Genomic DNA, 16,472 nt, shown 5'->3' with positions numbered 1-16,472 from the left:
AGAAGTTAAGCATAGACACCCTCTTCATTATATATAACATTGCATCACCTGGCAACAAGACCAGTCATGTCATGCATGCTGCATTTTGCAGTCCTTAAAACGGAAGCCTGCAACTGATAGGAGAGCCAGCTGAACAGTTTGGTGATCATATGGTTTTGATATTTTGTGTAGGACACTGTCCAGCAGTGATGATGTGCAAGACAGAGAGACAGAGAAGGGTCGTCTGGAGGAGGCATACGAGAAGTGTGACCATGATCTGGATGAGCTGATTGTTCAGCACTACACAGAACTCACCACAGCCATTCGCACCTACCAGAGCATCACGGAGAGAATCACAAGCTCTCGCAACAAGATTAAACAGGTGTGTGGGACATTCAAGACTATAATCAAATATTCACTACTGGGGGGACCGAATGTATTATTTTGAGAATATGCCATTGGAAAACTTGAATCTGTCACTAATCAACATATTTGGGGGGAATATATCCCCCTCAATGTCTATAGAGGTTACAGCCCTGGGCACATCCACCTTCTTTCTGGTTTTGGGTAAAATTATGAGTTTCAATCTACAAATAAACATAACTATATGTTTTGGATTTAAGATTTTTAACCAGGGGTCCGTGAAGGTACTGTAGTGGGTCTTTGGAGAAGACATTTAAAAGATAAAATTTACTCTAACCATGTTTTTGATATTTCTAACTATTTGAATAAACAATAACTAATGATCCGATAAGCATTATGTAAAGCTGAAGTATATACCTTTTTCAGTGGTAAAATACTTTCTTTTATATTACCTGAATATGCAGAGACAGCCATAAGAAAGCCATTCATAGGTTCATTTTCTTGAAAACTGTAACCACTGAATCTCTGTGGGGCAATGAAAATTCCTCTGTTTGTTTTGAGAGACCTGTCTGAATAGACAATAACATTGACTTGACCAATGGCATGAGTTTGGGGCGGGACTATCTGTTTGTTCGATCAATGGCATAAGGGGGTGTATTCAGAAAGCTGTTGAAAACAACGTTTATTTTTGCAAGTGCTAGTGGCACAGAAATGACACTTCAGCTTGAAAGGAATATTCCAGGTTCAATACAAGTTAAGCTCAATCGACAGCATTTGTGGCATAATGCTGAATATCACAAAAAATAATTTTGAATCGTCCCTCCATTTCTTGAGAAAAAAAAAAAAATAGCAATAATTGAGGTTATAGTGAGGTGTTTACAATGGAAGTGAATTTTTGTAGGGTTTAAAGGCAGAAATGTGTAACTAATGATTTAATAAAAGCAATTATATAAATGTTTCTGTTAAAACTTAGTTAAAACTATTATTTGAGCAGTAAAGTTGTTTAAATTGTAATTTTTACAGTCATTTTGGGTTTTAAGGTTTTTTTTGACATTACATCGTCATGGCCACGAAGTTGTAAAATTGGATATAACTTTACACAGAAAAGGTTTGTATGTGATTTTATCACATTTAAATCATGTTAACATGCATTTTGTTTGACTTTTGACTATACTTTTGAAACAGTGAGTATTTTAACGTTGGTATAAAAATTGGAAAAATTCACTTCCATTGTAAGTGCCTCACTGTTACCTAGATTTTTGCTTTTTTTTTAAGAAAAAGAGGGGCAAGTCAAAATTAATTATGTGGTAATCAGTATTATACTACAAATGCTGTTGATTGAGCTTAACTTGTATTGACCTTGGAATATTCCTTTAACATAATAATTTTATGTAATTAATAGGTGAAACTAATTAATTGCACAGTTTTCTGTGATTAATCGTGATCATGGTATATGGATCATTAAAACAAACATTCAAATATAATCATAACTTTATATTTACTATACTTTGTCTCAAAGAACTTGTAAGAAATTGGTTAGCCAACATTTATTTTAATTATATAAATATGTACATGTTAAAATAGAGTTAATTCGACACATGTTTACAGGTATATATTTTTGATACAAGTATATGTATAAATACCATAACATCAGTGGACATGCTGTAATTAAAAGTTTTACTAAATTTTTTGGTGTTTTCCAGTGAACTTTTAATAATAAGATCAAATGGGCAGATTCAATTTATATCAAGCTTTATTGGCAAGATAAACTTAAGTGTACATTGCCAATGCATTATTAGACACTTTACATACAGATATAAAACAAATTGAATGCTGAAGTTTAATTTGCTAAAGTTTAAAATCTCAAAACTATTATTTTCTCTGGCTACCGTTCAGTCTCGATCATGCACTGCCTAGGTCTCTCTCACATGGTTTCACTTTTGACACTGGTTAAGATGACAGTGAGAGATTTATGTCGGGCGATGCAAAGAGATACAGTACCGCAGCTTACCAGTATCTCTCCAACACTTGGTTCACCGCTTGTGGGTAAAGTCTCCATTCTCCATACAGTAAATCCGCTCCTATGTTTATTATACCCGGAACATGCATAATTGCGTGTAATGAATAAGCGTGCACTTCTCCACACCATCAGTTTCTGTGCTAGGATGTGTAGTCGAGTCGAGGGTGTACCTCTTGGAAATGTATATACCGATGAGCCAAAACTTTATGACCACCTGCCTAATATGCTGTTGGTCCTCCGCGTGTTGCCAAAACAGCACTGATCTGCCAAGGCATGGACTCTACAAGACCCTTGAAGGTGTCCTGTGGTATCTGGCACCAAGACATTAGCAGCAGATCCTATAAGTCCTGTAAGTTGCAAGGTGGATCCGCCATGTATTGGAGTTGTTGGTCCAGCACATCCCACAGATGCTCAATCGTATTGAGATCTGGGGAATTTGGAGGCCAGGGCAACACCTTGAACTCTTCATCATGATCCTCAAACCATTCCCGAACAATGTGTGCAGTGTGGCAGGGCGCATTATCCTGCTGAAAGAGGCCACTGCCATCAAGGAATACCATTGCCATGAAGGGGTGTACCTGGTGTGCAACGATGTTTAGGTAGGTGGCACGTGTCAAATTGACATCCACATGAATGGCCGGACTCAGGGCTTCCCAGCAGAACATTGCCTAGAGCATCACACTCTTTCCACTGGCTTGTCGTTTTCCCACAGTGTATCCTGGTGCCATCACTTCCCCAGGTAAATGGTGCACACGTACATGGCCGTCCACGTGATGTAAAAGAAAACGGGACTCTTCAGATCAGGCGACCTTCTTCCACTGCTCCAAGGTCTGAGAACAAATTAGAAGAGAGTGGGGCATTAGGTCACAAATGGGGGGCGTTTATCAGAGCAGGTGCGTTTTTACTTGCATACCGGTTCGAGCTCTTAATCGTGCATTAGCTGCGAGAACCAGTGAAGCATGGCGTGAGACGTGGAAACCATTTTTGAATATAATTTTTTTTTGAGTGTAAGTAAATATAATTGGTTTTGTTTGCCTTCAGAAATTCAAAGAGATTTGAATCAATAAGAATCGGATAAAAGGAGTCACAACTCAGTCACACTGTCAGAATTATTTAGAATTATTAAGCCACATAAATTTGGTGTTTACTTTTTATAGATGTTATAGAAAATTTACATCTGCATCCAACTCTAAATCAATGCCGTACTGTAGAATGAGCATTTCAGTATCAATTATAATAAATATATCACTTTTATTATTATTTTCTGTCTTCGCATTTTCATTTTATAGGTCCCAGATATAGCCCTCATTAGCTTGAATTCAAGAAACACAAGGTTTGGTCTCACATTAATAGTGTGAAAGCCTGCTGAATTTATTAACAAAACTGTAAAATTATTAAACTGTAGTTGCAAATTCAGTAAGTAACAAAAATGTAAAGTTTTATGATTTTTTTTTTTTTTTTGATAACACAAAGTCTCAACTTTCAGATTATGTCACATAATTTGGTATGGTGGTGGAAGGGGGTGACATGAGTTCAGGTAAACAATTAGGGGGTCGTTCATCCAAAAAAGGTTGAGAACCACTGGATTAGATGAAAAGAAAATTGGAGATTGGTATCGGATGTTAAAATCCTAATTGGAGCAACCCTAATATTCAAGTTGACTGTGTTTCAAAAACTAATGATGATGATTAGTGGGCTGAGACCCTGTCACAAAATGGACAAAAACAGGTACACAGTGGATGGTACAGTTTGAATATGAAGAAGTTTTTTTTGTTTGTTTCACGTGTTTATATATTTATTTGTTTGTTGGTGAATTGAAAAAAGGTCTCAGTTTGGAGAGGACTCAAGTGTGAAAACCCCAGTAGATTTTCGTCAGTTGAATATGTGGAAAACATAAAAAAAAAAAATGTGTGTATCATAATCGCAGTTCAAGTCGCTATATTTGTCAAAATAATCACAATATGACTTTTTGTCCTAATTGTGCAGCCCTATCTTGGACCACTGTCGTCAGTAGGTACTCACAACTGCTGACCGGGAGCACCCCACAAGCCTTGCCATTTCAGAGATGCTCTGACCCAGTTGTCTGGCCATAACAATATGGCCCTTGTCAAAGTTGCTCAGGTCTTTATTCCTGCCCATTTCTCCTGCATTCAACACGTTGATTATGAGAACTGATTGTTCGCTTACCATCTACTCTGCCCAGACCTTGACATGTGGCCTTGTTAAGAGATGATCAAAGTTATTCGCTTCACCTGTGAGTGGTCTTTATGTTTTGGCTCATCGGTGTATATGCCAATTTAAGTGGGGAAGAAAATTTTTAAGTTTTAGGAAGTGGATAATTTTTTTTTTTTAATGCATTAAACAGTCGACTATTAATCACAGAAAGTAATGTGTTAAATTTCCCAGCCCTTGTAATTAATGTTAGTTTTTAATTAAAGTTATGGAAATTAAATACGTTATAAAATGTTAATGTCGTGAAAATTGACATTTATTTTTATTTTGTGGGTCCTAGGGTTGGCTGAGTGTCTGGTTTGGGGGTCTGTAGGTCTGTCTGTAAAGGTCGAAAGCCCATTCTAGATAAAAATATAATGGCAAAGTGTAAGTGAAAATTTCTGGTCACAATAACATAGATGAAATGCAACTGTTGCTTTACTTTGTGCCCACATAGTTCTGTGATATCGACACACAGACACACAAACTGCATGCTGTCTTGTATGATGCTGGCACTTATAATTTTCCCAGAGAATGATTTATGAGACATAATTAGAGGGAAAATGACATGCTGAAAACAAAACCTTGCAGTAGCAGTTTGATGCAAAAACGAGAATGAAAAGCAAATCAACAGTTATAACTTATTTCATAAATGTTTTTGTTGTTTTTTGTTTGTCTTAGATATGCAGTCTGATGGGCCGTCCCTTAGGTTCTGTAATTATGGAGGTGTCATATAAATAACACACACACACACACACACACACACACACACACACACACACACACACACAGTTACTCAAACCTAGTTTAGAGTAAATAGAGAATAGCAGCTCCGTTGGTATGCTGCTTGATGAGGAGTGCCCAGGGACCTCTAATCACTCGTCTTTAAAGTCTCATTATTATTTAAAGACACGGGTGACTGAGTTTGTTCATTGCACTCTTAAAAGATGTGTTTGAGTCAAGGACACAGGCAGAGTTTGCCCGTGTCTCTCAATTTACATGTATGCAAGTGTAAGAAAATAGAACAGATATAAACTCAATACTGCGAATGAAACAATGTTCATTAATTCATTAAGTTTGTTTACCCAGCATTGAGATTTGTAAATGTTTTGTAAACTCCTCTCAGAACATTAAAAATGCCCCCAAAAAAGCTTCAAAAATGTCATAAAAGATACATTAAGAATCGCAAGTAATCGTATGAGTCTTCAATGTCTGAAATAATGACACTATGATCTGGCTTTAATCTACAGTGAAATGTTGGTTTCTCATCTTCTTCCCTGCTGCCTACACGCATGAAAATAATTATGCAAAGATTTAAGAGCTGCAAAACTATGAATCTTGTTCACTGATGCTTGTTTTCCTCTTCCTGACATTGTGTGTGGGCTGCTCTTCGCTCAGGTTAAAGAGAACCTGTTGTCCTGTAAGATGCTCCTCCACTGTAAACGGGATGAACTGAGGAAGCTCTGGATCGAGGGAGTAGAGCACAAACATGTTCTCAGCCTGCTGGACGAGATCGAGAACATCAAACAGGTGCCTCAGAAGCTTGAGGCGTCCATGGCCAGCAAGCACTACCTGTATGCAACAGATATGCTGGTAAGTGTGTGTTCGAGGTTGAATGTTTGGATGTGTTGATATGGGAGATTTTATTTTTTAGCCTGGCCTCTGATATTAAAACATTTAGAAAACCAGTCTTGACACACCTACTCATTCATTAATGCTATGTTACACATTTAAGAATGGTAGTAAAGTCATCCAAACTATGATATAACACAAATGGAACTATAGGAATTATGCAGTGACCAAAAAAGCCAATCAAAACTCAAAGTAGTCATATTAAATCCAACCATAAAAAGAGCCATCTCGAAAGCTAACTGAAGTATTTTCCCACCTTAAAATGGGTGTGCAATGAGAAATATAAACACAGACTCTTAGGTTATCTATATGCTGATCCTGGTGGTATACACTGTAGCTGATGCAACCCTCATTTGCATGAATACATACTTGACTTGCATGACCCCTTCTCTGTCTGTCAAAGGCGATGCACCAAGTGTGCAGTGATGGCCCTCAAGAGTGATATCATCAGGCCATTAGCTTCCCTCTGATTTTCATTCAGTGCCGTTTTGATTTATTAAATATAAACAAGCAGTATCCACTGCAGGATTGTTCAGTACTGAGAGAGAAGAGAGAAGGTAGTGGAGAAATAGAGCCTGGAAATGCAAGGTAAAAGCAGAGAAATGAAGCAAGAGAGAGAGAGAGCGAGAGATTAAAAGAAGGTCGGAAGGATAAGGGAAAGGTTGAATAGAAGATGAAGGCTCTGGGACATGTGAGCCCGGTCAGGTGAATGAAATTAGGAAATTGAACTTATCAACCACACGACTGCTTCAGATTCAGTTTGCAAATGCAGCAGCATGGCAAGTAGCTGCTGATACGCCGCAGATTCAGGACGGCATTAAAACAAATCCTGAGGGAGCTGGACTCGTTCTCCATGTTAAGTTGCATTTGTTCTTATTTTCTCTGCTTTAAACTACATTTACACCTGTGAATGAGAGAGAGGGACAGGAACGTGATGACAATTTTTTTTTGTGTGTGTGTTTTCAAGTGTAGTAAAGCCAGGTTTACAGTATTTTAATTATTTTAAATAGTCATAATTTCCTCACCTCAATGTTGCTCCATACCCAAACGACTTTCTATCTTCCATGGGAAACAAAAGGAGATGTTAGGCAGAATGTTAGCTTCAGCACTATTCACTTTTAGTGTATGGACGAAAGATGATAGCAATGAATGAAATTGAATAGTGACTGGTCCTTAGATGTAGCTCTGTGGGACTTTTTACCTGTTTATCATCCATCAACAAACTATGCACCTATGTTTAACACTCATTTACATTTTGAAAAAAGTTATAGCAATAACAGTAATGATAAACCTAAATACAACTGATAAATCTGTGTGTGTGTGTAAGAAAAAGCAAGTTTACAGTACTGTGTATGCATTTACTGTAGTTTTCCAGTTTATGCACCGTTCTGTCACTTTGTGTCCACTGATAAGCTTCGTCACGCCTCATTCAACCAGCGGCCACATACTTCATTATGCTCTCTGCAGGAGACGCACATGCACTCCGCAGAATAAATATTCAGCACCACTGTGGTCTACCACGCCGCATTTTCCCTCTTTTAATACCTTGATTGTAGGAGAGTTGTTATTGTGCTCTATCTCTGTGGTTTTTGATGGACAGGTGGTGCAGATGCTATTATGTGATCCTGTAGAGCAGCTAATCGTGGATGGTTTTTAACAATGGATATGTCTGGAACAGTTCTGTTATTCAGCGACTAGCAATGAACAAGCTGTGTTGGGATTTATAGATAGGGTGCCTCTCAACCAGCTCCCTAGTTCTGTAGTCAGGTCACTGACCAGGGAGTCGGCAATTTGTAGGGCTGTCCCAATTGCAAAATCTTTCCAGTGCACTGAAATGTTAACTCCCTAAAAATTCCCAGAATGCACTGTAAAAATCAGGGAGCATTGTTGCTCATTATGTTCCCTTACCGGAAATGTCAGGTCTTCTGAAGTCGTTAGATGATGAGTGCAAGTATAAATATATGATGTCATAGCCTTATTTTCTCTTTAAAAGAGAATTAGCTTTCATCCATAATGTTCATGAAAGGGAAACAATCTTTTAAATATTAGAGTTGTTAGAAAAAGATTAAAAATACACTTCTTTGTACACAGTATTTATTTCTTCATTTATGTCATTTATCTTTCATAATGGCACTGTATGTTTTTATATCTACAGTGAAAATGCAGGATAGTGTCACTTATACAGCAATGTTGCTGATTAATATTTGCTGCATTTAAAAGTGCGAGTAATCGTCTCACAGTTAATTGAGTCATAAGTGTCCAAATGTTCAGTGGATTAAAACCATTGCCAGTGCCCAAATTCATTTTCACGATACACTGATTCCTTACATAGGGAGCTAGGGTGCTGATTGAGACACCCATAGCTTAGGCCTAGCATGGAGAGCAACAGTTACCATTGGGCCAAAGTAGATGAACTGATGTTCTGTAAAGCCAGTAAGCTATTATTTAAATCCCATTGTCATTCATATACAGTGGGGTACAAAAGTCTGAAACCACTAGGGAAAATTATACTATTTTGTATTTCTCTAATTTAATAAAAAAATTTTATTTACAAATTATAAGCGTAACAATCTAAGTGAAAAATGAACATAGATTTTTAAGTATTGTCCAGTTTTTGCTTTAATGACAGCATGCACTTGAGCTGGCATGGACTCTAAAAGTTCCTGATGTTATCGAGCATGATATGAGAATTTGTCAAAGAGCATCTTGTGTTCATCAATAAAAATCTGATCTTTTTGAACAAGCATGTACATGGTAGGGATGTGCCAGGGTGGTTGACTAGTTGTCCAACAATTGACTAGTCGATTTGAGTGGTGGTAGTCGATTTTAGTGGTGGTAGTTTAAATGAATATTTCAGGTTCAATACAAGTTAAGCTCAATCGACAGCATTTGTGACATAATATTGATTACCACAAAAATAAATTTTGACTTACTCCTTTTCTTTAAAAACAAAACAAAAATCTGGGTTACAGTGAGGCACTTACAAAGGAAGTGAATGGGGCAATCCGGAAACGTTAAAATACTCACTTTTTCAAAAGTGTAGGCACAAGGCATTAACAATATGTGTGTTAACATGATTTTAGTGTGATAAAATCACTTATCTTTTCCGTGTAAATTTATAGCCAATTTTACAATTTTGTTGCCATGACGATGTAATGTCAACAAACCTTAAAATTACTGTAAAAAAAAAAAACTATACAGCTCAAATAATACACAAGTTTTAACAGAAGAATTCATGCAAGTGCTTTTATAAAATCATAAGCATCACATTTCTGCCTTTAATTTCTCCAAAAATTGTCCCCATTCACTTCCATTGTTAGTGCCTCACAGTAACCCAGATTTTTGCTTTTTTACAGAAAAGGAGGGATGAGTCAAAATACATTTTTGTGGTAATCAACATTATGCCACAAATGCTGTCGATTGAGCTTAACTTGAATTGAACCCGGAATATTCCTTTAAATGGGAGACGCATTTCTCAAATTAATTAGGCTTAGAGATGCAGCTTCTTGGAAAGCGTTTTTGCATGATGATAACTTGCTTTACTTAAAAGTTAAAAAAACAGTCAGCATGGTAAAACCCGTTGCATGAAGTTTCAATTATTTTATGCTTTAGGTTTAGTCCCTTTATGTGCTGCTGTAACGGTAATCAACAATACATTTCAAGATATCACTGTTGAATGTTTAGTCCTCTTCTTTGAGTAATACTCCCATATTTGTGAGGTGTTGTGGAGAGATTTAAGTCTTTTGCTGATTCTGTCTGACGCTGCTTAAATAAGTAGTTGCAGTAAAGAAGATTTAAACTGCTTGAAGTTGTAAACTAGACTGCGATCTGCAAGATTATCTTGCCTTTCTGCACTTTTGAATGTGCAGTGAGGATCACACTGAAGCAATCCAGTTGCATTAAAGCACATCATTCTGCATTCAGGATGCGCATAAGCGGTTTCATGCTGCTCTGTATTGGAGCCTTCCTTATTTCTTACTTTTCTTTGATAGTTTTGTGCAATGTGTTGTTACAGTTTTTTAGCCTATTTATTTGTTGAATATCCGTCCGTTACCATGTTGAAGTGCTGCGCTTTAGTGTCTATATATCCCTCTGAAATGTGTCTGATTGTGGTCACGTGAACATAACCGAGCCTAATTATACATTATCCTTAACACCAGTTAGTTGACTAGTCGTTCAAACAACCGACTGACTAATCGATTATGAATATTGGTAGTATTACCAATTACCCTAGTGCATGGTCAATATCACAAAAATGCTTATTTGATTAGTTACCTAGTAATGGTGCAGAATCTTAAAAAAAAAAATAAAATAATTTTGCTTCATAACATTTCTTAGTTAATTTTTTTTTTTCTCCAAAACTTTTTTATTTTCATATTTTAATTCGATTATAAACTTCAGGTATGCTGTTGTGTTTGCAGGTGTCAGCAGTGGATTCTTTGGAAGGACCTCTGCTGCAGGTGGAGGGTCTCGGTGACTTGCGGCTGGAACTCCACAGCAAAAAGCTCAACATCCACCTAGTGCTGATTGACGAACTCCATCGCCACCTCTACATCAAGTCCACCAGCCGCGTGGGTCACCGCGGCAAAGACAAGGAGAAGGGGCGGTGAGTTAAGGCTCTTGGGATTAAAAAGTATTTTTTGATTAGGAAGAACATGTTCCCATCCACTTCGAGCCTGTTTGGCAGAGTTGAATTACTCGTTTAAGCGTAATATACACCTAAAGTGCTCAAAAGTGCAAAAGTATTCAATTCTAGGATGGTCAAAATCTATCCCGGAAGGAAACGTGAACAGTGTCAAATAAAAGATATGCTGACTATAAGCTTATTATTTTGATTAAACATGAATGGATGAATAATACAGAAAAAAAACTTGATCAAAAGTTGATGGAGCTTTTGATTCGGGTTATACCGAGAAACTCAATTACCTTCAGAGCAGCAAAGTCATTTCTCAGCTTTAGATTAATTTACTTTTGCAGGTTGCTGGTGGCAAGGCACACTGCTCATCTAATTTACTGTGTGTGTACTTTTTAAAGAGAAAGACGTGCTCTATGAAACCAAACATCCTTTGAGTCATTGCTGACTGATCATTAATAAAGGTGTGGAATATGCCAGACTGAATAACTGATCAGACTAATTAAGAATCCAGGCTAGAATATGGGCACGAGTTGGTGTAAACCCTGGCTAGTTTGACATTCTGAATAAACTTTAATTAGTCATAGGATGACTCAAAGAATGCATGTCAAGCTTCTACTTTAAAGTCTTTTTCTTCTTGCTTGTTGTGTCTCACCGTAGTTCTGCTTCACATATTTAATAACCAGCTTTTCTAACAGGGTGATTACACTATCACAATATTAATTCTTTATTGAAGGCTTCATTCAGTGGGGTCCTAAATCATTATCTTGTTGGTAAACAAAGACTCTCTAGCCCTGTTGCATCGTTCCCTCCAGAGTCATGTAATTAGCTGATTTGCGACTCTTCTCTTCCTGCCCCCGCACAGGGCCTGGCCACTCTGGCACTGATGCGGCGTACGGCACAAACAGAGATAAGTCATTCACACCCTCGCCGATGAGCACGAGAGGAATGATAATAGGTTTTTGCTTTTCTCGATGGTGACACGGCCGCCCACGCGTGCACTGTCGCCAGGGGATTGCTGACCCCCTCCGTCAGCGTGCTGCGCAAACTGCAGCGGCTGCCTCTGCAATGCTAATTCTCGTAGATTAGACAAGGCGCAGCGGTGTAGCGCATTAAGCTAATGCAGGTTGGTGACCCTGCAGGGCTGAAGTGTGGAGTTGTTTGTATTAGTGTTTTTGATCTCAGAATTGTGCGTGCATGTTGTTCCCTCTTGCGCTGCTCTGTTTACGGGCATGTAATTATAGCGCAAAGCTTTCATGAGGAGAAGTGATTTATTAGTCAGGGTCATAACGCGAATACAATTTTCTGTTTTTTCAGAAGCTTCCTAAAGTGGCAGGATTTTTATTCATTTCCTTTGTTGTGTGTTTCACTACCTGCCTTGTTTGATTCTTCATGTTCTGATCGCCTAAATGGCGATATTTTGGGGGGAACATTCTCTATTTTTTCATAAAACATTCATGGAAGCTTTTTGTGGTTAGTTTTGTAATCATAATAGTGTTTTTTTTTTATTTTTTATACAATGACTGCTGTTAAGTAAGCTTCTGTCACTAGGACAATGATTACTATAGTGATAAAGGTAGTAACAGTACCTTCATTCTTTTTTCAGGTCTGCTTCGAAGGACACGTCTGTTTTGGATGTCAGCGGTTTGTCGACTCCGCGCAAGCTTACAGAAGCCTCACAGTTCATCACCCCTGGAACTACCAGCAGTAAGAACCACTAAAACAGACAAACTGATGAGTAGAGAAAGTTGAATAACAAGTTCAAATAACTAGAAAAGGAAATGACCAAACTATTAAATTGAGAATGCAACCAAATGGAAGAGAAAGTGACCGTTAGCCAGCGAAAGAGAGGATCAGAGTGCTACTTTGGCTGAGAGAGAGAGTGAATTAGAAATTAATTTAGTGTCAGCCTCAACTCATAATGTGAATGATGGAATCCTCTCTGATGTACTGAATGGAACAGTACTCTAGGTGGACCTGTTATAAAGCGAGGGGTGGTTTTATTGGACCTAGTGCTCTATATTGTCTGTCAGAGTTGAGAGTGCTAATTAGTTCATTGGGACACATGTGACTATTGTCATTATGTCTATTAGAATAGTGCAGAAAACTGCCATAGTCAAGACTCCAAACTGTTGCTCTCTGCATGTTAAGCAGTGGCAACTGTGGATTTAGTCCCATATACATAGACACACACACACACACACTGCTCTTGTCCTCTTATACATACACAATCACTGTTATATGCACACACACACTATTCTCCTGACATGCCAGTATTCACACACCTTTTTAACTACACACATTTACTTGCATACACCGCATTTAAAAAAAGATGTGTATTCGCACATACACACACACACACACACAGGTTTCATGGTCTCAGTACATCATGTTTCAATAAGCATAATAACCAGTGCAGATGAGATACTCTCTCACGTTATTAATCATGCAGAACTGTCAGCACAGCGGGGGTGCGGGCCTTGTTATCCGTGCTCTCCTGTGTGGGGCTGACTCTGCCATGGAGCTCTGAGACTGTTATCAGACCCACCAACCCACCCACAGCTGTCTGTTTTAGAGTCATGCTCTTAAACACTAGTACAATTACAATACATAAGTAAAGCAGCCAAGTTTACAGAGTTTCGAGTCTATCTGTCTGTCTATCTATCTATCTATCTATCTATCTATCTGTCTGTCTGTCCGTCCGTTTATCGATCTTTTTGTTGATTTCCATCCATCCATCCCTCTCCCCCCCCCCAATTTTCTCCCCTTTTCTCCTCAATTTGAAATGCCCAATTCCCAATGCGCTCTAAGTCCTCGTGGTGGGGTAGTGACTCTTCTCAATCTGGGTGGCGGAGGACGAATCTCAGTTGCCTCTGTCAATCCGTGCATCATATCACGTGGCTTGTTGAGCCTGTTACCGCAGAGACGTAGCACATGTGGAGGCCCATGCTATTCTCCGCGGCATCCACACACAACTCACCACGTGCCCCACCGAGAGCAAGAACCACACATTATAACAACCTTGAGGAGGTTACCCCATGTAACTCTACCCTTCCTAGCAACCGGGCCAATTTGGTTGCTTAGGAGACCTGGCTGGAGTCACTCAGCATGCCCTGGATTCGAACTCACGACTCAAGGGGTGGTAGTCAGCGTCAATACTCGCTGAGCTACCCAGCATCTTAACCCCCCCCCCCAGTTAAGATTATAACTCTCTTTTTAATTGTTCCAATTTCCAAAGCAGGTGCAACTCTCCATAATTCACATTCTGGGTCAAAGTAATTCTTGCGCTGGCTGCAGTTTTCCCCCACATTACGCGAAATGCTTGCAATTATTGCTTTCGCAGTGCTTTATGTGTGATGGGTGACGCCATCAGAAGGCATTTCCCCTGCTGCGGAAGACACTCTCCTTTTGTCGCCTATTTTGTTTAATGGCCTTTTTGCACATCATTTGTCAGGGGTAATTGTAGTAATTATTTAGTGAGCTACAGTTGGGGGGAAAAGAAAGAAAAACCTGAGCACATTAACTTAAAATAAACATTAAGACCGTTTTAAACAGCCATTGGATTTGAGGGATATTGCACTGAAAATTAGCACTTCACTGTACTATCACCTTAATGAGCAGGTAAATACTGGGAGGTGTGTTTAAAAAGTGTTTAAAAAGGTGTGTGCTGATGCCATGATGAAGAGGGAAGCAGAGAGAGAATAAAGGTAGGGGAATAATAATGGAAGACTGGGATTGAAACATGTTGAAGGACAACTACAACGATTTCTAAAAACATTCTTTGAACTGCTAATGCAGGGAATGTTGTTTCAAACAAGTGATTTTGTATTTAAGGGACACAGCTGTAAACCTTTTTCTAATGCAATTTACTTAGCTGGTTAGCCAGTTTATTTTATTGTATTATTACATGGTAATAAAACACAAATTACCATGTAACAAGCTTGCATGCAGAGTTGCAACAATTTTATATCAAGTTCTCAACACATAAACATTTTCCTTTATACCTGTAAAAGCTTTAAGGTGCACTATGTAATAACATCCATTAATAACTTTGCATTTCATTATGTAATGCTTAATAGATCATTAGTTACATTTAAACAGTTAGAAATGTTCATGGAACTTCATTTTTTTTTTTTTTCAGATTTATATATTTTCTTTTATACGTATTAAATATTTGAACGTACATTTAATTAATGATCAGTTCAGCATTAGGCAATATATAATTATATGATTAAACCAAATGTTAACATAGTGTTACTGCTCTCTCTTTAAAGTGATGCCTTTAACTGCATATATGTACTTATGAAGCTGTTCCATAAACCATTCAACCCATTCATGATGCCATAATTATATACTGTTGTGGTGTTACTCATGTAATGTGTATGTTTTTGCAGTGCGTGAGCTACACGAAATGAGAGAAGACTTGGATGTGGACCCAGAAGAGAATAGTGCTGAGTTCATGGGGATCTTGATCAAAGCTCTGGCCAAACTCAGGAAGATCCCTGAGACCATTAAAGCCATCATGGAACGTCTAGAGCCTGAGCTGAAGCAGATCCTCAAGAGATCCACCACTCAGATTGCTGACCATGCCTACCAGAGAGGAGAGAACCTGGCACAGGACAACCAGCCCAGGTAAAAACTGATATGGAGAGATGAGGGCTTATAGCATCAATTAAAATTTGCCATCTGCAATGAATATTCATTGTCCTCCCTTATGTTTGGCTGCTTTTTAAAGACGCTTTTAAAATGTAACACAGTGCCTGAAATTCGCCGTGGGATTGCGGGTATAGCACACAATTTTAATAATTCCTGCAAGTTCCATGTTCATAATGTGTGAAATTCCTGCACACTTTTATTCACTTAAAGTGCAGCTGCTAATTATTAAACCAATAGATACAGATGTCAATAAACAAATCAAATCAATAAACTTGTTTTTGTATCAAACTGTAATTCCAGAAGATGCACGAGTAAATCCACTCTGTCTCTCCCTCTCTTTCAAGAGCAGCTGTCAACAGCGCGTTGAGTGCTTGTTGAGTTTAGTGTGCGATGCGATAAATCTATCGCTTCTGTTTATAATTTACAAAGCTGCAACATTCCAAGCACGTGATGTTGGAGCGATCTATAGTTTTGACGCAGCACATTTGACAAGAAAGGCAGAAATAGCACAAATGCTTTGTGTACCATCTGCATGATGAAGAGAGACACGTAAACACCTGTTACATCTCTCATCTCCATCTCTCTAGTGTTCCATCCAGGGTTGGATATTAACGGGGGCTCTGGGCAAAAATGTCCCCTAAATTCAAAATATGGTAGCAAAAAATGCCCCCACAAAGAGTTCCTGTTGTTTTTCTTAATAAAATCTGATATAGGCCTAGTCCAAATACATACGTCGTGTTCTTCATTTGGATTTTCGCTGAACTTTATTTGTTTTGTGCCATCCATTGTGCAGATGTTGCTGAGTCAGTGGCGGATGCTCGCACCATAAACATGCACAGATGGGCACTCTGCTTCTCACACTCCGCATCAGTTTAGTGTCGTGCTTTCACACTAAATTACGTGACTGTTCGGTACTTTTATTCAAAATATACTGCCCTAGTGAGTAACCCTATTGCTCCCTATGCTATAGCCTACTTC

At 38.4% G+C, this 16,472-nt stretch overlaps 1 protein-coding gene across 5 annotated transcripts in view; it reads left to right on the top strand.

Annotated features, from left to right (window-relative positions):
• LOC127435096 (exocyst complex component 4-like) overlaps positions 1–16,472 on the top strand; it is a 176,747-nt gene that overhangs the window by 1,578 nt on the left and 158,697 nt on the right. For all 5 annotated transcript variants that reach the window (XR_007896127.1, XM_051688287.1, XM_051688286.1 and 2 more), the window contains exons 2-6: positions 172–361; positions 5,972–6,166; positions 10,627–10,811; positions 12,445–12,545; positions 15,233–15,470. Coding sequence is in view for 4 of the 5 variants with exons in the window: in XM_051688287.1 (XP_051544247.1) it covers positions 172–361; positions 5,972–6,166; positions 10,627–10,811; positions 12,445–12,545; positions 15,233–15,470 (909 nt within the window). In the remaining variant the exon portion in view is untranslated. The remainder of the gene's footprint in view (positions 1–171; positions 362–5,971; positions 6,167–10,626; positions 10,812–12,444; positions 12,546–15,232; positions 15,471–16,472) is intronic.

This window comes from Myxocyprinus asiaticus, chromosome 45 (assembly GCF_019703515.2).
Source record: "Myxocyprinus asiaticus isolate MX2 ecotype Aquarium Trade chromosome 45, UBuf_Myxa_2, whole genome shotgun sequence".
Lineage (NCBI taxonomy): Eukaryota > Metazoa > Chordata > Actinopteri > Cypriniformes > Catostomidae > Myxocyprinus > Myxocyprinus asiaticus.
This window is presented reverse-complemented; position numbering and strand designations above follow the sequence as displayed.